General features: G+C 44.4%; 1 protein-coding gene across 1 annotated transcript; it reads right to left on the bottom strand.

Annotated features, from left to right (window-relative positions):
- Positions 1-1,236: 1,236 nt before the first annotated feature.
- LOC104251843 (organic solute transporter subunit alpha) lies at positions 1,237-11,160 on the bottom strand. Its single transcript, XM_059825733.1, has 8 exons — positions 11,082-11,160; positions 9,474-9,625; positions 9,284-9,357; positions 7,557-7,715; positions 4,448-4,559; positions 3,404-3,550; positions 1,909-2,014; positions 1,237-1,424 (listed from the first exon to the last, which is right to left on the bottom strand). Exons 1-8 carry the CDS (start codon positions 11,158-11,160, stop codon positions 1,237-1,239), a joined length of 1,017 nt encoding a protein of 338 aa, XP_059681716.1.
- Between the last annotated feature and the right edge of the window lie 10,260 nt (positions 11,161-21,420).

The raw sequence follows: 21,420 nt of genomic DNA, 5'->3' as shown, positions 1-21,420 counted from the left end.
AACACCCACCTCTCTGCAACCCCCTTTCAGGTAGTTGTAGGGAGCGATAAGGTCTCCCCTGAGCCTCCTCCTCTCCAGACTGAACAACCCCAGTTCCCTCAGCTGCTCCTCCTAAGACTTGTGCTCCAGACCCCTCACCAGCTTCGTCGCCCTTCTCTGGAAACGCTCCAGCACCTCAATGTCTTTCTTGTAGTGAGGGGCCCAAAACCAAACACAGGATTCGAGGTGCAGCCTCACCAGTGCCAAGTACAGGGGGACAATCACTTCCCTGGTCCTGCTGGCCACACTGTTTCTGATACAGGCCAGGATGCCGTTGGCCTTCTTGGCCACCTGGGCACACTGCTGGCTCATATTCAGCCGGCTCTCAACCAGCACTCCCAATATTCATTTCAATTGCTCTTATCCCCACAGACACCGTTGGCGCAAGGATCCTGAGTATCGTTATTCCCATTTTCCAAGCAGAGAACCAAAGCACCACGTATCACAGACCAGTGGCAGAAGACATCTCAGACTCTACTCCTACGTTCTTTTTCCGGGCCAGAGACAGAGAATCTGCCATCCCTAGGAAGAACATCTGCCGGTGACGTATTTACAAGCAGCAACTGTGTATTTACTAAGTAAGGAGGTGAATTGCCAGGGAATGTAAAAAGTCTTGCCCTAAAGAGATCATAATTTCTGTAGGTGGAGAGCCCAGACAGGTTTGGGGATTTCAGAATAAACATATGCAAATGTGTCTGCTAGTCAGAATTAGCTGTGTTGAGTTTGTGGCATAGAGTGAGAGCTAATAAATTTTAATGAAGGAAGGATGGGAAAATGCTGTGTTGGACATATGACAGCTATCCAGGGCGAAATAAGATTTTAAAAAGTCAAAAGAGATGAACAAGTATGACTCTGGATTAACTCTAAATCATAGCCATCCGAATAGCTAAAAAATAAAAATAAAATAAAATCACATTCTGAGACAGTTTGGCTACCATCAAGTGCTCAATAACAGCATAAAAGTACGTGGTATGAAATCTTACTAAATTACATAGTATGAAAACACTCATACCATGTATATATTACTGGAGAATAAACTGGGTTATCTTTCCACTAGTGGTCCTTTCAGTACTGCAGCTCATAGGCATTTATGTCAGAAGTTGTTCTGACATGGACAGTGGCTATTTGTGGTGCAAGAATATACAAGCTCCTGAAGCTGAGCTTCCAGCTCCTGCAGAACAGCAGCACAGGGGGCTTCTAAACCCTCGGCCATCCATTTTCACTAACTACACCATTAAGGATAATCTTAGGAGTTTGCTTGTTGTCCCCAGCTTCTTCAGCCGTACACTCTGGAGGCTCTAGGTCATCATATCTTCTCCGATAGACCACCCTTGCGATTAGGGTTATCAGAAACATTTCCATGATGAGGAGCTGCTGGGTCATATCTGCCAAAAAAAAGGGAGGCAAAGAGAAACCCCAAAAAGGGGAAAATGACTATCAGACACAAAGTGAATACCTGGCGTATTAATTTTCATCTGTGCAAAAGGAACAAACTTTACCATCCTGTCCTCTTAACGGAGTGTCTCTCACACTTAGCAATAAAATCAGTTACAGAATTACAGTATTGCTCATCAATAAGCATGCAATAAGTTATGTATTCAAAATGCAAGATATTTAACAGTAATTATGCATGTTGATTTCTTGTCCTCTCATTTCTGATTCCAACTCTTCTCATTATCAAGTTTTTCTCTGTGACTATGACAGCTATAAAAGTTTTGTTATAGCTTTTTCAGTAAAAACTTAGATTCTCCAAAAGCTACATCATCCCAGGAAATTAATATGTTGGGAAAACACCAGATACTGCCGTTAGCAACACTGAACAGGCACTTTTATAAGCAAGTGAACAACATTCTTCCCAAAAGAACTTACATGCTCCTCTTGCTGAAGAGGAGAGTGGTGGAGCACAGGGAATAATTCTTTGCATGGCCAGGATGTTGATAATAGCTGCCTGCAAGTGGTTCAGAATGAGGATAAACTGCACCAGAAAGAGAAAACAGATGCCTTAGCTACCAGGAAAGGGTTTATAGTTCACACAACAATTCTGCTTTCATAACAGACCTTCTTTTGCCTCATTTATCCTTTCTTGCCCTCCCTCTCCTCCCATCTACCAGCAGGCTGCCTGCCATTCTGCAGAATTCATCTTTAGGTCAGGATGATATTGCTCTGAATGTGAGCATTGAATTAAACCTCTGTTTGAGAAGTGTTTCTTCTCAGCCCTTCTGTGCAATATACACAGAGCTCCCAGCTGGGATTTTAAACAGTACTGAGCTCTGAATAATAGGTAACAAAGTTTTAAAAACTTCCTGTTAATCTAACCGATGAGCTTATGGTCTCCCTTAGTGGAGGAAGAACTCAAAGAACATTTTTTCTGTTGTCTCCTCTTTTTGCCACAGCAGGGAGATGTGGTGCTCCCCAAGTTATATGGGACTGGCTTCTTTGCCAGAAGGGATGAAGGACTTTTCACAGCTTAGCTTCAGCGACAATCACTTGCACATCATATTACCTGCTATTCGCTGAGCTAGGCCTTCGCTGGCTTGGAGATATCGAAGTATCTCTCTAGCTGCTGGTGTAACTGCTTGAGTATAAAGCCTTGGATTAATAGCATTTGCCATCCTAAACCTGGATTCACCCTAATGCAGCTTTGCAGGTGTGACTATCCTGTTTATTGCATTTGTAAGTTCTTAATAATTTACTTAACAGAAACCTTAGTGCACCAGCCTTTCTATATGTCCTGTTCAAGAAGGATGTATATCCAAGGATTCTGCTGTACTGTCTTCAGGGTGATGTGGAAGAGGGTGGCCCTGTCCTTGGGCTTTTTCAATCTAATCTATCTGGTTCTGTTCCTTACTATTTAATGATTCCCAGCCAGTATTTTCATTATTCTCTAACTCTGAAGTGCAGAATGGCCAAGAAAAATATTGTCAAAACAGAACATTGTGACATGCTGAAAGAGTTCAAACAACAGCCATTCCACAATGCTCTACATCCTCTCCTAGTTTTTAAAAGTACACACCAGCATTTTAACATTGTGTTTCAGGATACTGCATCTACAAAGCCTCCTTCAGCCCAGCAGAAGGTGCTGTTTTGATTTCAGTTGCCTAAAGATGAATGGATTTTACGTGGCTTTCACATCTCCAGCACTCCTGAGAGACCAGAGTTAATTGGCTCAAGCTGAAATGTAACAGCAGCCAAGGAGAGTGCTTCAAAGGGATGCAGCTTTAATCAGGTAAAAATATGCCTTTGCACAGTGCATTTAATGGGAAAAAAAAATACTATAACTTTTCAACAAAGGACCAAGAACCAGAGAAACAGTGTTATATCAGCAGTTAAGAGAAATTCTTATCAGAAATATTAAACTTCTCACCTGATAAAGAGCAAACTTTGGGATGATCTTCTTACAGATAAGGAGAGTCCTAACTTGTTGAAACATGATTCCAACTGGCCACAGAGCGATAATGGTGAGGACACCAACGAAGCAGTTAATCCATATTGCAGCTCCTTTGGGAGATAACTGAGAAGCAAATCAAACAAGCGTACTTATAAAACTTTACAGCGCATTTTACCATTTCCAGGAAGAAGTTGTGAACTGGATGATGCAGATGTTAAAATGCTTATTTCTATCTCCATGAAAGCTGATGGCAGCAGCTGTTACTGAGGTTTGCGTGGGGAAACTTCACAGTACCAACTGGAGTGTTAGCACAGTGCTCTCACCCAGCAGGCACAGACATGTAAATCTGTTCAGCCTGGGAAGGTAACAAGTGACACAACCCCTCAATCTGACCCCAGCAACACCTGGGAGTGCTCAGCAGCTCATGAGAGCATATTCAGCATGACATCTCAGAGGGGTCATTTATTTTATACTATGAAACAACAGAAAAAATATTACTTTTAATCTGAGTTATCCAAGAAGTGCAAAATTATTAGCAGATACAGACATCTCCATCGTCTTGCAGCTTACATGGTAAAAAGCAGGAGTACAGTACTCTTTCTACTTCACACAGATATGAAAATCACCATGATTTGAAGAAAAACATAGAATTAGGCTTCCTGTTTACATGCCAGTACGTACACGTGTTTCTTAAGGCTGTACCTTACAAAACACAAGGCACGTACATCCCACAGGGCAACTTGCAGTCCTGCTATTCTAACCATACAAGCCGTGAAACATACTGGAGCATAATATGATGCCCAACCCACCCTGATGCCCAGTTTCTTTCCAAGAGAAGCCAGGAAATGGAGAGTCTGGAGGAAGGCAGAAATTATATGCTTCAGGGTCTCAAAAGAATACAGTAAAGACTCACTTGGAAGTGTTCCCAGATTTGACAGTTTAGTTGTAGGCTAAGATACTAACATCAACCCTAAAACCTATGGATTTTGTGGACCATCTCTGATTAAAACATTTACTTACATTGTAAAGGGTGTAATTGCCATTAGTCCAAAGCACTATTGATAAAAACATGAGCACCGGTCGAAGGAACGCAAACTGAAAGGTGCCCAGCTTCAACCAAAAGAGGGTTCGCCTGGCCAGGAAAAAAAAAAAAAAAATCACATAGGCCAAAATTTTATTAGCAACCTTAATAACGTTTTTTGAATACTGTCAATTGCAAAACTTTTCCATTCCTGTAGGGCTAAAATCTGGGGAGGAACAGCTTCAAGATTAGAAAATCTTTCCAAGAATTACCCATTGTTTATTTAGTAAAGTCTCTACAAAAATAGTACTTTTCCTGTTCTGCAGCAATTACATACTAACCAAAGCTGGGCAAAACATGATGTCTTTCTCTGCCCCGAAGCTAACCAGAGAGACAGTAGCAGCATAACCAGTTTCTGAACATTAATGCCACTTGCTATTGCCTTGTTCTCTTACTGTTTCGGTTTTCTGATGAAATTGGGCAATTCAGCCTGCCTCCTCAGACACTTCCTAGTTCTGTGGCAGATCAAGAGAGGGAATCATGCAGACCTAGGTGAAAGGACTGGTAGTTTTTCAATGCATCATGAATACTACCATGTAAGCATCTGGTTTTGCTCCTCTGCACTCTAGCAGGAGAAAGGAACTATCTTTCACTTGGCCAACTGCAGAAGGCCAGCCGGAGAGCTCAGGATTTCCTTACTTCTGTCAGTATAAACTGTGTCCAGAACACAGTAACCTGTCCAGACAGCATTAAAGGTCACCAGGAAAGGGGCAGGTGCACTTGCTACCAGAGGACATGAAAGCTGACTGACCTGAACTCTCCTTCAGTCTTCACAGGACAAGCTGTGGCTGCTACAGCTGGCCCACGTTTTAGTCTATCACTGTATTTCCCGTACTGCTAATGTTGTCTTCACTGTAGCTCCTTGGGCCCTTGAGACTGTCATCAGAGGTGCCTCAGCAGACAACAGGCTGCCATTTAGTACATTACAGGATATAGCCATGAACCAGGAATTACAGGAATTGCTCAATTAATATAGCTAATAAGCACAGGGTTATGAACAGCACAAACACATGTGGGAGGGCCTACAACTGGCCAGCCATTTAGCACATGTGCCTTTTCAAAGATTTATTATTCCCAAAGGGCTTTAAAGAATAATATGACAAACGGTACAGTCACTGCAATGCCAGGAATTGTCTTCCTTGTTGACGCAGGTCTATCTTTCTTAACCATCAGACCTCTTCTGCCACATCTGTCCGCACTGTATGGCTTGTTACTTTGCCTCATCTGTCCACTGTACCTTGTTAGCTTTCCCAGGACTGCTCAATAGCATATGGCTTTTTAAAAGAATTAATCCCTCCCTTGGAGTAGCTCACTGTTTCCCCAGAAGATACCTACGGGAGGAATATGAGACTGACCTTTCTCTGGCATAGCTTGCCGATGTTTAAAAAAAATTGTACCCTGTAACGGGAAAAGGCTAGAAGTCAGAAGAAGAGACAGCAGATGGGTTTCCCAGTGCTACAGATGCCAGAGAAGGAGCCCTAAGCCCTCTGCAGAGCAAAAAGCCTTTTTTTTAAACAGGCAGCTGTTCTTCTTCCTAGCAGTAGTAGGCACTATCTAACTCCTGAAAGGAGTTAATATTAGCTAATATCATCCTGGGTAAGCTGTCACTGGACGGATCAACAGGAGGGCAGAGCAAAGGATCCTCTCCCAAACTCCCAGCTACCAAAACCTATACAGAGGGTGACAGACATGGAAAGAAAAACAAATATACTGGTGACATGTTAGATCTATAGCACAGCTCTGTCCCGTGGCATTTCTTCAGCTCTGACTGCTGAAACGAGCCTGAACCAATGCCCATGAAAATTAGTAGGAGTCACTTAGATCCTTATCAGTAGCTGCTGATTTTACGTCATTGTATTACATCCATTTTTGGAGGTATATTTTTCAGTTGGTTTACTTCTTGGTGCCCCCTCCATGTAAATAATTACTGTTATTCCATCAAAATAAAATGATTGAAAAAAGAGTTTAGATTCTAATACCAAAGGAGGCAGTTTAAGGAAGAATTATTACAATAAAAATTAAGAATTTTTGCAAGAGGATAACAAACCGCTATGCTGCGTTCTGTTGTCGCTTTCATTTAACCAGACCATAAAGTCCCCAAGGTCCCTCTGACACTAATGACCAGGCCCTCATAGAAAAGTCTGTCTTGCACATTCAGTCCTTCAGCTTTTGCTTTTAATGAGAGAAACACTCTCATACTCTGTGCCAGTAGGAAAGCCCTGGGAAATATATGAGGCTTCCAGGCTGTGGAGCGGCTGTAAATGACAGGGCGACACTAGCCAGAGGAGAAGCCCCACCAGGCAGTGCTCAAAGGAGGCAGGGTTTCTGTTACAGTATATTGGCTCCCATAGGTGCAGCTCTCCATCCTCACCCTACTTCTCAAAGGTGCTTTAATACTAAGTTTAGTAGAAGAAAAGATTTGCTTTTGCTTCACCAGACAATGCCATTTCACTGAGATCAAAGCTTTCCAGGAATTACATCTATTTTTTGTTCTAAAAATTATTTTAATCTGAAGTAGTTTTAAAGACAAAATCAGAATGAAAGAGTTCAATTTCATCGAAGTAGGAGAAATTTTCTTTGAAGACAGCCTCAATTTGACAATTCTGCTTGTGAAAAATACCCAGTTTGGAGACATTCATTCCCTTCTGGACTGAAAAGAAACTGAAATCTCCATTATTAGGTTTTCTAGAGTAGAAATTCCTCCTCCCACAGACCACTGCTTACTACAGAAATGGTTTCTTGGAAGAGAATGGGATTAGTTGCGGAGATACCACAGTGCGCAACATTACTATGAGTGGGAACACTGCACTGGTTTAAACTGAGAGAGCTCGTGCTCTTGACTCATGCAAAATTCTGCGTTATTAAAATGAAATAAATTAGTGGTGGTGTACAGCCCCAAAGTGATGGCACTGTTCAAAAGAGACAGCTGGAGACTGACTTTCGGGAAGCGGGGAGGCCCTTTGCCTCCCCTTTGCAAGCCTGGCCTTGCCAAGTTGGCTGAATTCCAGCAGCCATTTTCTAGCTGGGAAATCTTAAAGGGCAACTCACCTAGTGATGCGCACACCAGGGAGGCAAAGGCAGCAGCAGCAGCAGGGACCGGTGCTGATCTTGAAGCGACCATTTTCAAACCGCCTGAGGAGCAGCTTTTGACCTCCGCACTCTTTAATCATCATCAGCAGGAACTTGTGGATAACTATGGCAAAAAATCTAGGAGAGGAAGAAAATGCCAGCTTGAACTTGCCTGTGTGTCTCTCATATGCCTGCACAGGCCAGTGATGCCGTCTGTCCAGGGTTTTTACAGCTTGTGCTTTGAAATCAACAAAAATTCTAGCACTAGCTGTGAAAACCCTTCTGCTTTCCATCACCTTGGAGGGCCAGAACTGCCCTAACCTCACCGAAAGAGGAATAAACTGAGGCACAGAGCAGCTGTGGAATTTCCCAAAGCCACACTGGTGGCTGGTGGCAGAGTCAGTATTAAAGCACAGGCTTTTCTGGCCCAAGTCATTATGGCCATATTTTTCCATCAGTTATCTAATTCTGACTGGTCCAAACTTATTAGAACAAGTCCTCTTCCTCCTCTAAAAAAAAAAAAAAAACCAAAAAAACAACAACAAACATAGCTAGGTTCATATATATATTTAGCTATCATTAAATGTGCTAGCCCAGTGCGGGTGTGGTTCCTCCACAGCCAAAGCTGATCCAAGCACTGACTGCTGCAACCCCACCTCTCCCTCCTTCACGAGCTGCACATTCTCAACCCTTCCCAGGAACTACGAATTGTGCAACCGCCTTCTCCTCTCTTTCCCAAACTGATTTAGGGAACTGATTCCCTGAAATCCAACACCACCAAATAGAAGAGGTCCTCTTCAGCTGCGCTGCTTCTTTGAAGGAGCTTGCTGTGCGGCTGGAGAATGTGAGTGGTAGTGGATGCAAGCGAGGGGACAGGAACCTGCAGCTTGGGCAGGGGAGAAGGAGGGATTCAGACAGGCTTAAAGTGCCATAGGACTGGATCCTTGGAGGTTTTTGGTAATCTACACTACCTGCACAAATTGCTGCATGCGCACAGTGTTCCCTACTACTGTGTTTTCCCTTCTTTTTTACTCTGCTCTCTTAGTAAATGCAATGCGACAAGGGGTGAGGCTATTTATGACAGGCTGTGATACTGTCCTGCAGTGGGTTCCAAAATCATCCCAAAATCAACTGTGGAGCGTCCAAGGCCACGACATCCCCCTACCTGTCTCTGCCTACCAGGGTTGCGCCATGACCTCCAGAAAGCAAGGGCCCCATTTCTCCGTTCTTCTCTGTTTATGTCAGAGCTGTCATGCTTGTACAGAAAGTGCTTTTATCAGGACAACTGGGGAACATTTTTACATTGATATACTCATCGGAGGTTCACTTGCCACCATTAATAGTAGACCTCCATGGCTCATCATTAGTAAAAGCACAGAGAAGTCACAGGTCAGAGTCTTATTCCACATGACACGCGGAGAGGGGAGAGAAAGAGTATTACTTCAAAGCTGTCAATCCAAGGGATCAATTACATGCGAGTCACAGATCTTTCATACTGAGGTTCCCACACTAGGGGACTGTAGCACTGGGAACTGCTTCAGCATTTTCCACTTCCCAGAAAAGAGCTGCCAAGAGATTTCAACTCAAACCAAAAATTACTAAATCGTTAAATTTACAAAATGACTGTGTTTACCAGGAGCAGCAGATGTTTAAAGGGAAGAAATTCAGGGTTTAGGGCAATGTCTAGAAACAAGCAGAATACTCACACTGCTGCTGTGAAATCTGTAAACATCGTTGAGCGAGGAATCCACATGCCAATGCATGAAGTAGTAGCGATCACCTACAGAGAAAGGGAGGAAGGTTGTACAAAGGGCAGAGATAAAGCAGGTTCATGTGGATTTTCAGGGAAATCCTATTTTCAGCATTCAGTTTTATCTCTTTTCCATGATAACTTACGGGAGCTGCAGCATTAATCCAAATTATGATTGATCTTTTGGAGGAGGGGATTTTCCTGTAGATGTAGACCGCTTCCTCTATAAACACCAGATTGGCAATTAGCGTCATCAGAGTCAAGATTGCATAGAGAAATCTCCCTGGTAGGTCAAGGCCTGCAGAGAGAGAAAAGAAAACAGTTTGGATTTATTTCATAAGCATTCCAAACATTTAATGTAAAGACACCATCTCTGAGGGGCTTCTTAAACCTATTCCTGCAAAGACTTGCACTCAACTACTTAGGTAGACCATTGACTCCACAGGATGATTTAAATACTTAAAACTTACGTTCATGACTAAATCTTTCCAGGATCCACAGACAGCATATGGGAAAAATATGCCTGCATGTTCTCAAAGCATTATGCAAAAGTGCCCTTCAGAAAGGTGGAGTTCCAGGACAAATGTCCTTAGATGAATGTAAATACGTAACAGAATATAAATACATAACACATAATATAAATGAATACAGTAAATACATATCCTGGGAACTTTTCCAGGCAGACTACAAGCAAAATTTATTTACTCAGTATTAGTTCTTTGCTTCCATTGTATGTTCATAGGCATGTTTGTGCATAACTTTCTTAGGCATGCAAACTTTTTAGAGGCTCAGTGGAAGTTTGTGGGGCACACGATCAATGTAAGGATAAGCCCCTGATATATCTAGCCTGAGATAAAACTCGATGCCTTCACCAAATCCTTTTTTACTTCTCCTTTAAAGCTGGATACGGATATCAACATTTACTGACGGCTGACGAGTTTTATGCCTCCATTGACACTGGCTATGGATATCGACTTTTACCCACAGCTGATGGTCGAGGTGTATTTTCTCCCGAGAAAGGTGCTTCTGGAGACAGAAGAAAGCACTGCAGTGGAGTCGTGCTTAATTTAGAAGTTCATGCTCATCACTGGCACTGACTCCCGCTGTGGCTGTAGCCTACCTAAAGGCATACCGAGCAGTGCCTGCAAAGGTGAGCCTCTGCCCCAGCCGCTTTAACCTAACCTGCTTCCAAAACCCCAACGCTTCTAGACTTGGCTGCAGGCGGAGCAGTCCACATCTCCGTGGACGGACGTCTCCACACCTTAGCTCTCACCACGGGGCAGCCTGAGACCAGGCGCAGGTGTATGGGCTGGTTCAGAGCCCGGTTCGGCAGGTACCGGCAGGCCCCGGGGCTCCCCGCCGACCGCCCTTCCCCTCGCCGACCACCCTGTTCCCTCACACCCCACCCGCAGCCCCGGGCTGGGAGGCCGTGCTGCCGTCCCCTCTCCCTTCCCCGAAGCCGGACGCAGCTCGGCCCCCTGCCAGGCGGAGGTCCGGCCGGGACGGGCGGCCGCCCGCCTCCGCCCGGGGGATTTCCTCGCCGGGGAGGAAGGGCGGCGGGGCGGGCAGAAGCAGGGGCCGAGGCAGAGGCAGCCCCCGCCATCCGCCGCGGGTGGGTGCCGAGGGCGGCGCGCGGCCGGGCAGCGGGCCGTTAACGGATGGCCGGCGGGCAGAGGGGCCGCCTGGCAGCGGGCAGCCCCCTCTCCCTCACGCCTCTCCCCCTCGCCCCGGCGCGGGCGGGCGACCGCACTTACTCTGGAGGAGCTCCTGCGAGTAGGGCGGCTCGCTGGCGCCACAGGACGGGTGGAGGGTCCCGTTCGCCTCGCCCTCCATGGCGGCGCGGCCGCCGGCCCCGCCGAGGTGCCCCGACAGCGCCGAGGGGACGGGGGACGGGCGGCGGCGGGGGTCGGTGCGCGGCCGCTGGTCCCTGGGCTGTGCGGGAGCCGCGGGGCGCAGCCCGGCTGCTCGGGGCCGCCGCGGGGCGGTTAATGATTAGCCCGGGAGCCGGGGCCGGCCGGGCGGCGCGCAGGGCTCGGCCTCCGCGCTGCCTCCTGGCGCCCAGCGGCCCCGGGCACCGGCGAGGTGGACAGCGCCGAGCCCGCTGGGCGACGCGCCCGCCTGGCTCCCCGCTCCGTCTGCGAGGGGCCGTGTCCCGGCTGCGCCCGGCGGCTCCGCTCGGCCTCCGTGGAGCGGCTCTTGCGGACGCCAGCGAGCCCCGCTCCGGCCCCCGGCCCCTTCCACCGCAGGCCCAGGGTGTCAGGGCAGCGGGAGTCGGATCTCGCACGGCAGCGTGGGCTGCCAGCCGAGGACCGGGCTGGCTTCCCCAGTGCCACACTGCCTTCACCCCAGCCCGTCATAGCAGCCCTGGGCACTGAGCTCTCTGCAGGGTCCTGTGGAGGCAGAAAGTTGCTTGGTCAATGTAGCAGACGTTCAAAGGACTTTCCATGGCGCCCTTCACCAAAGACTTCCCGATAATCTTGGCTGCAATGAGGTCAAAAGCAGCACCGTCTTCTGCACTGCCTGAAGGAGAACAACGTCAAGGGTAGGAACACACTGAGGGATTCCCCACTTTCCCACGTTTCACCTGCTGGAAGGATCCTTTCCGGAGCCTGGAAGGATCTTTTCTGGAACCTGTGCTGTGCAACATATCCAGGCTGTTCTCAGGAATGTGGAACAAGTAATGAAATGATGGAGTTTGGTGACCCACCAAGTTGTTTGGGATAGGCGGTCTGAAAGCTGGCTGCAAGAAGCAGCAGAGGGATTGCTACAGCACCAGGCGACAAAACGGCAGGTGACACTCTGTATTAATAAACACCAAGTAGTGCTCAGAGGGAGGAGGACGACACTAACTACCTACACTATCATTAGCTATTGCCAGTCAGAAAAAAGATCTTGGGGCCACAATGGACAGTCCTCAGAAATGGCAGCTGAGGAATCAGCATGGAAGAAAATTCAAAGGAATGTCAGGAATTAGTGGATAAAGAACGGAAGACACAAAACAGCTAAAATGCATATAGAGGCCTCCCTTCACCAAGGTGGTATTCCAGGAACTTGAACAAAGTGAGGGGAGGGGGTGAATTTAGGGACTGTGGGACGTTCGTAGGCACCACAGGCCCTTGTGGTAAAACCTGCCATCTTGCAGTTTTCACAGGATTCCCAAAGGTTTTACGGGAAGGACAGGCTGGACATTGAAATGCTTCCAGCAAGAACACAGGGATGCAGAGGAGAACTGAGCTGCTCAGTGGCTAAAGACCAGCCGGTATTATACCTTCTAGTGTGGCAAGATTTGGGAGCGAGACAGATGAGGCTACTGACAGCCTATTCTGTTACTGTCAGGAAGGCTTGGTTGTAGACCAAAGCCATTTATTTTGAGTTCTCCTTGGCATTTCTCTCATTGTTTTCACTGCAATGAAAGGTGAAGTGCAGAGCTTTACAGTTTCACCAGGAGGATTGCTACAGTAACTGGCTGTTAGAATGTGGTATCTGCCCAGACTTCACAGGCTGCCCAGAGCATCCTCCATCCAGCACATCTTCTGCTGCCCAGCTGCAGAAAGATACAGGCAAATTTCTTGAAACATTGTTCCAGCTTATTTTCTATTTGGAAGTCTGTTTACTCATCCTGAAAAACAGTTGCTAGTAAGGCGGGAAATAGTCTTAATACACCACGTTTTTTCTACCCAGTTTGCTTGATTTTTATCAAACTATTTGAAGGTGATCACATATTCCAAAATGTGACCAAAAGCTCGAGTTAGGATTTGCTGAGATGGAAAGATGGCCCAAAGCCTTTGTAGGTCCTTCCTGAGCAGAGACGATAGGATTCCCATCTGCTCCTGCTGTTTTAGTTGCCAGCTCCTTGCATTCCCTGAAAGCTAAAAATAAAAATCCTTTTCCTATGAATCTCTTCTTTGAATGAGGCAAGTTTGTCAATGCTTTTGTTAAAGAAATTCACACATTAAATGTCGGAGTGACAAAACTCGTGGCTATTTTACCATATTTAAAAGAAACCCAGATTCTGCTTTGACTTAAGAATTCCTTGAAGAATTCACACAGTAACAATTTTGGATTTGACAGTCATATTTTAGTCATTCAGCAATACCAGTTTGGAACAAATACACTGGATGTGGCATTAGAGAATTTCCTGTCTCATGAACCTGTAGAAAAGTAACAGATTGAAGTTCAGAAATTAAGGATTAATTCTCAACTGCTGTTGTAGAGATCCATCTACTCTCTCTTCTGCTAGAGTCTCTTACGCAGAATAGTCTGAAAACAAAACCGCGTATCTACTGCGATTTCCTCTTGTTAGAAATACCATTTGCTGTCTTTGGGTCAAACATTAGATCCACTTCCTTAAAAGCTGCCATACATCTGGTGGGAGCGTGCATCATCTCTTCCTCACATACTGGGCTATTTCTTGGCAACAATATTTGCCTGACAGTCCTTAAACTGAATAAATCGGGCTGAAGAACATGCCATGACCCCTCAGCTACCGTAGTTGGAGGTCTGCTGCTCTATGCACACTTTCTTAGCCCAGGCTCTTCAGCAGTGCCCCCTCCGCACTGGCCTCTAAGCCAAATGCCAGGTGTCTACACCGAAGGCCAACCATTCAAATCACTAGGAGCATAAGTACAGTTTCCTCCCAGCTCCACTATTTCAGTTTTCGGTTTAACCTTTTAGTTTAATACATGACATTTGCCACAAAACCCACTTTCAGCAGTAGAAAAGTATTTATAAATGGATCACCTGTCTGTTTAGATGCATCAAGAGATTTTCACAGTTCCTCAGAATAAAAAACACCTGTGAATGTAGTTCCCTGCCTCTGCTTACTGGGGACTTTTGAGTACTTTGTGGTTCAGCCCCCTTCCAGACACTGTACTGCTCAGATTTGTTTCTTCCCAAGGAACATGCCCCTTTGCAGCTACCAGTGTGCTCTTTTTTTAAAGAAAGAGCACCACAGATGTTTCTCTTTCTTCCATTTTTATGATGATTTAATTTTCACCTGCCTCACTGCAGGAATAACTGCATCCTCTCAGCTCCGTTGAACACGATGCCTGTTGTGAACATTGTCCCCCCGGCGCGCAGTCCGGAGGAGCTGATGCCATCTGTGGTTTCTCCCCAAAGGAGGCATGTTGGCCTTCAGAAGGTGACACAGCCCCTCTATCCCATATTGATGGGCCAAGCCTATAGACAGAAATCCTGATGTCAGCACCGGCTCAGAAGCTGAACAGCAGGAGATCCCGCAGGCTGTCACAGGACAAACATCAAGCTCCATCGCATAGGATATATAGGAGAGGCTAAGGTATTTTGGTTGTAGGGGAATCTAGCAGACATCATCATCATCAGTGCAGATGGGAAACAGAGTCAAAGACCTTTCCTGGGGGGAAAATTATGTTCAGCTGAATTCAAGCTAACAAGAGAAGTTTGTATTAGAAAAATAAATCAACAATTTTCAGTGCCATAGGACTGTACATCAGATTTCTCACAAGTTTGGATACCCAACCAGCTAAGAAAAGTCAGCTAAAATTGTCCAGCTTCCAAAGGCATGTACAGGTTTAATAATGAAATGAAATCCTGTTTCTCAGCTATAGAATATTATACAGTTGAACTTAGATGCAACTTGGCCTTTTCCACTATAAAACTGTTGACTTTTCACCTACTGCCAGTAATAAACTACCCATTTCAGACAAGGTGGCTCATTAACGTAAGAGAAGGAACACTTATATCACTGTTAAAGAAATTAATAATGGGATTTGCTTGTTATTTGGATTCTGGCCGTAACTGTAAAAATAAAGAAATGCAGTGACTACAATGAAATAAATTAAGATAACAAAACTAAATTGTAATTTTCATGCCTATTCAGATGGACAAATTTCTACATGAAAAAGAGTATCAGATGTGCCAGAAGCTTTACATCTGTGCTTTTAAGAGGAAAGCTTAGACAAAGACTCTTATCAGTAGAGAAGCAATAAGAGAAGGAAGAGAGAGGCTTTCATTAAATCTGAAGATAACAAGTTTGATTTTATCTCGCTTCCAAAGTAGCAAATCAGTTTCTGGCAGTCAATATAGGGGAGAAATATAAAGAGGCAGAATCAAAATACTGTTTTTGTAATATATTGTTACACTTTCATACAGATACGAGTAATTATTTGCCTTGTCTTACCTTTTTAAAGTAACTTATGAGCAATTGGATGTGGCAGTAGAACAACAGAAAGGAAATTCACAGTACTTCATAGCAGAACAAAGAGCTGAAAGAACCTTATAAAATTAGAACCCCAAATTGGTGGTAAGGGGGGTAGCCAACAATCAGCATCCTGAGGGAGAATAGAGGCAGGTAGTGTATTTTCTCTGCCATTGCTGTGATAAAGTACATATATTTGATTGCAGAGCTTTTCAGCAATGGGAGAAGTTTTTCCCCAAAGTAGTGTTGATGAGCAGTAAGGCAAATATGTCTTAAGGACCAAATAAGTGCCACTTTGTGAGCATCTCATATGTGTCCAAGGGCACTGATGGGCAAAGACAAATCTTACAGGTCTTCAGCATCAAAAAGAATAGATTAGGGTTAAGAAGTTCTTTCCCTAGGTTGAATTTCTGTAGATTTTTCCTTCCCAGTCTTGATTTATAATCCCCAACTTCTAGAGGAGGGCTGTCAAAAATTTTGAGAAGTTTTTGTGTCAAAAATGCCAGTCCATCTGAACTGAAGCTTCTGATAAAGGGGGTGATTTTCAAAAGACTTATTGACAGGACACCATTTTTTAGCTTTGGTTTATGTGGAAACATTTCAATTTGACATTTCCTACGTGAACTGTTCTGCATCTGCCGTTCAAATTTTGAAATCTGAAACATTTTGAAACTCATTAAAATAAAAAATAAAAGTGATGGAGACCAAAATGCACTGTTTCAAAATGAGGAAATTACACACAGATTGATTTGTTTATTTTTTGTTTATAGGAGTTTCTGCTTTTCAGCTTAATTCAGGACAGCAGAACTTAACAAAAGCTAAGGACCTCTTTATGGAATAGGGTATGTAGAGTCAAGACAGCTATGCTCGAGATCATGTTTTGCAGCTGTTTCCTGGAGGGGAAAGCAGGAGTCTCTTTAGAAGTTACTGATGTTATTCTCACTGAAGACAGCATCTCAGGCACACTGCCGTTAATGAGTAAGTCTGCTTTTTCCATAACAGCCAGGTGCTGGGCAAGACAGATCATGCATTTCTTCCCACAGGTCGTAACATGACAGAAATGGGTTTTGCTCCTTTTGTCATGCTATTACTGGGGGGAAAAAAAACCCACCCCAAACCAGAACATGCACGTACATCAGTAAAACTGTAACATAATAATAAAATAAAAAACCACCCTCCAAAACCAGAGGTATGTTGTTTTGTGTAGCAAGCAGACCACCTGCCAGCAAGTAAGGAGAAAAGAGCATAGGTGTATGAATGCTAAACATCGTCAGCACGAGTTTTAGTCACCATAGCAGTGAGACTGCCTGTGTCAGTAGCCTAGGCACGGGCAAAATCCTGGACTGTCTACCTACAAAATCAGTGCTACAGCCTGAAACTGTACTTTTTACCTTTAAAACACAGCTTGTGAAATTCTGAAGCTCAGTTTGCAAGTCATGTTACAAGTAAAGGCTGGAGAGCTCAGTCTGTGTGCTTATATTATCTGTTTCTTCTTCTTCCAAAATGAACCTTATTTCTGGCTGGATATTAACTCCTAAGGTTTTTTCCTGTATGTAATCAATATAAATTAGATTAAGAAAGTTACAGTCAGAAAAAAATATATGTTGTTTTCAGTTTGATGTTATTTGAAAGCTACCTCAATTCTACAGCTGTACCTCCATACACAGGAAATTTGTCATTTTAAAAACATACTGAAAAGCCATAGGCAATGTCTGAGTTTGCACTGAGCTGTGAAGGTGAAAGAAGAGCACAACCATCCTTCAAATGGCATTCAATTATGATTTTTTTGTCCTGCGGTTCATGCACAAACAGAGCCAACACGAGCAGTGAAGAGATTTTGGTAGAGAAGCAAGATCGTCTGGAGCACAGCTTTGCTGGAAAGGAAAAGCAAACCCCTTCAAATAAGCATTAAGCACGTGTTTGTAATAGCTGAAAGATACACTGTCTGCAGATGAAAACTGGAAGTTAGGCTTCAGACAAGTACCAAAACTGGACAGGAGTAACTGGGTGATCTGAGATGTTATGAAATAATATACAGGTCACAGTAAACCAGAAAAAAACTCTATGAAACTGTTAGCTGAAACTGTGAGAGACTGTGTGGCTGTCTCTAGCACAGCTCCCTTCCTTTGTGCAAATGCAGTCTGCACCGCTGATCCGTGTGTGTAGAACACGTGCTCCAGGCATAAAACTGTTAACCCAGGGGCAGCTCTTCTCTTGAAGCTGGGGGGGTTCCCCTCCAGAACTTACAAACCTTCTAAAAAGTTTGTGGTTCTGTAGAACAGAAAGAATACCCAAACCCCTAACTTGCAGAAGACCCTGTAGCTTGCTGGTATGCACCCCTGGACATTTTTACATTTGACAACTTGCTGCAACCCGGCAGGGGTTTCACCTTAGGGAGTTGGTGTGCTTGGTGTGCCTGTACCATCACCCCCCGGGGGCTTTCACTGGCTCTCCCCCAGCTCACAGGGACTGGCAGGGGCAGCTCAGGCTGCCAGAGGGAAGGGAGGCGTCCGAGAAAGCTACCAGGTCCTTCCCAAGGAGGTGGCCATTTTTTGTGTTTTCCAGGGACAGCTAAATATTCACACCTTGTTCGTGTTGCCTTGATAATGAGTAACCTGTACCATTCTTGGGTTTATGATACTGTTCTCTAAAAAGTACAATGTTTTGTTTCCACTCTATTTGCATTTGAACAGAAGTATGGGTCTTGCGAATACAATGAAGGAGATACACAGCAGCTGTGGTGTCTTTCTGGTTTTGGCAAGGATTTCTTTCATCCTATCGTAAAAGTCAAGCAACCTGTCTGAGTCTCAGCTTTTCTGTCTGTGCAATGGCAAAACTGCACTTGCCTGCAGAGCAAAGTGGTGGAAGGGTCCCCCCAGTGATGGTTGCAAAAAGACAAGAAACATTAAAGTGTTTCTTGATCACCATAAAAGTAGACAAGTGAATTCTTCTGATACTTTTCATATTTGGAAATGTGTCATCTTTCAACGTTTCTTTAAAAAGCAGTCGCCCAATTCAAACGTTTAGATTTGCCAGGCAGAACTGTTATGATTTATGCCAAAGTGTAGGGTTAAAGGCCTCATTTACAGAAAGAGAGACACTGCATAATTGTATTAGCTGGTATTTGTATTAGCCAAAAGACAGGTTCAGATCAGCTTATTCCTTGAGCATAATGAACCACAAATGACTATAAATATTCACATCCTATCAGCAGCTGTTACATCATCTTAGCAGCTGTCAGGGGGTACAGCTAGAAATCTGTGACTATCCAAAGAGCAAAATGGAGTCTGAAGTAATACAAAAAGTCATCACCAAATAATTGAAAGAATAGGCTCATACCAGCCTTAAGAAGTAAACAAATAGCGTCACTGTAGTGAACATATATTTAGAAGTTTCTTTCTCTGTGCACTTCTGGCTTCTCAAACCTTTGGAATCTTGTGATTTCATTTCTGGTGCTTTAAACAAATGTACTACAAAAATGCTGCCTTCTCCTAATGCAGCTCTGCCTAAGCAACACTGACATACTCCTGACAGTGCTAGCTCTTGTGGTCCATTGATACGGAAGATTATGCATTAAGCAAATTTGCAAAGACCTGCCAGAAATAAAAAGCAATTTGAAGTGGAATAGGTGTAATGAGTATTGTCATCAACTATCTACGTATCTGGATTTTATCTGGATTGCAGTCTTCTTCCACTCCTTGCACACATTCATCCTGTTTAGTTCAAAGTGTTAATTTGTCATCTTCTTCCATCTGGAGTAAATACACACGTAGAACATAGGCGCACACCACAGTCATCCTGAACTGAGACACAGGCTCCTGAGTGATTGTGAATTAGGGCTCCAGTTTGCAGAGCCAGAGGACTGCAGAGCAGGACTTTCAGGACATCATATCTGGCTTAAATCCAGAGGGGTTTCTTGAGCAAAAGCTCAGTAACTGTTTCATTGGGTGAAACTCAAACCCTGTCTTTCTGTAAGGAAGCAAAAGTAGTATCTGCCAGTAGACAGCTTGGGAGTTTCTGATTGTGTCTTTCAAGCTAGGATAGAAATTCCTGCTCTGAATGTCAGAGTTTTGGTACTCCTGCATTTCCAGAAGGTCCACATCTGACTTGGTGGAAGACTGGGGCAAAAAGATACATTGAGGCGACTCGCCTTTGGATAGGGTACACCTTGCATATTCCACTTCTATAGCTTTCCTGAGGGTAGGCTGATCCACCCCAGACACAGCCTGGCAGCCCGTCTTGGTCCGTGCTGGTGCTACGTGTGGTGGACATGGCAGCAAGCTGGCACCAGCTGGCCACAGGCAGGCTTGTAACCTGAGAGGAGGACATCACCCCCACGCAAGCAGCACCCAATGCTCATAACAGTTATTCTGGCACTTTCACAGCAAACTCAAGAGGGATAGGAAGGCTGGGGCTGAAGAGCAGAAGGAGAGATGTGTGCAATGTTTCTGGTGAGGGCTGGGACCTTGAGCGTGCAGGACTTGCTTTGGGCTCACACCCAACAGCCAGCAGCCGAGATCTAGTAGACGACCAGTCACGTCTCTCCAAAGTTTGCCCACTTTCAGGACACTCTGAAGTTAGCAAGCTGATTTCTATGGCATTTCTGCATGACTGAGGATAGATGCAGCAGCATATTCCAGATGTCCACCTTGTTTCAGTATCAGCAAAGCTTCTTTTAATGCCTGTCCCAGGACACCATTCTCCCAGAAAATCTTGTCAATATATATGCAAACACTTTATCAAGGTGAATTTCATCAGCATCTGTTTCAGGAAGGAAGGAGATGCTTTAGAGCAACTAGGAACAGTACCACTGGCCACTCTTTTTTTAATTTCTTGAACCATTTTCGAAACAGCTGTTACATATTCCTCTTACATTTCATCATCTCATCTCAAGACATGCAATAGATACGTTCCTGAAGGGACAAAGATCATTATAAAGAGATTGTTAAAAAAAAAAGTCATAGAAAGAAAAGAGAAAGAAAAGCAGATGCTTCACCTGCTAGTGAGGCAAAGTTTGTAGGAAGAGATAGTTAATTGTATTAGCCCAACTTGAGTAAGCTGGAAAAAACCAGGGAAGCTTTCAGATGTGAGGAACTTTCAGATCTAAGACAGCAGCGTGTCAGTGACATTTTAATAGATATATTTGCTTCCCCAAGAAAATTTATGGCTCAAATACAAGAACCTTAGACAGCTTTTTAACTGCAGGCAGACTCAAAAGGCAGAAGCAATTTTAACATACTATGAGCTAACCCCTAGAGATAGCTTTTCTGCACATCTTTCTCTTGAGTTTGATGAATTCACTAAATATTTTCAGATACGGCTTACATTCCTGATAGCCTCCTTATCTCTTCCCCTCATCTTGTTTTTATTTTATTAGAATATCTTTCTGTTCTACAGGAGAAATTGTTGTGTTAAGGTGGAAGTTGCAGAGTGTGTGGTCTGTCTGAGACCCCAGCAAGCTTTCCTACTCTTGCTTGGCAGTTCCCATGGCAGCATCTGTTAGCTCTCCCTTAGTCTAACATCTTTCTGATTTACCTCCACTTGCCTCTTCTATTATGTCCTCTTGCCACCAATTTCCTCTTTCCTATCATCTGACAAGTTGACTAGCACCTTCATATAGCAGCTATCACAGCTCCCACAGCATCTTTCAGTCCTTGCTGACAGCTGAATAATATGGTATCTGTCCTGTTTCAGAACTGTCGTTCCCACATAATAATTTTTGGAGAATAATTTCTCTGATGCCCTTTGTTTCTTTTTCCTCTGTTCCCCAATTCTATGTAGTCAGTTTACAGTTTCTCCAATATTTACTCCCCAGCCATTCATTCTGACTTTGTAAGTGGAAGCAAGAAGCTGAAGTTCCACCCAAACGCTGAGCTGTGTATTTTGGTGGGGGAGGTGTTCAAGTTTCACGATAGAAA

This window comes from Gavia stellata, chromosome 1, assembly GCF_030936135.1.
Source record: "Gavia stellata isolate bGavSte3 chromosome 1, bGavSte3.hap2, whole genome shotgun sequence".
Lineage (NCBI taxonomy): Eukaryota > Metazoa > Chordata > Aves > Gaviiformes > Gaviidae > Gavia > Gavia stellata.
The sequence above is the reverse complement of the archived record's forward strand: the minus strand, read 5'-3'. Positions and strand labels throughout refer to the sequence as shown.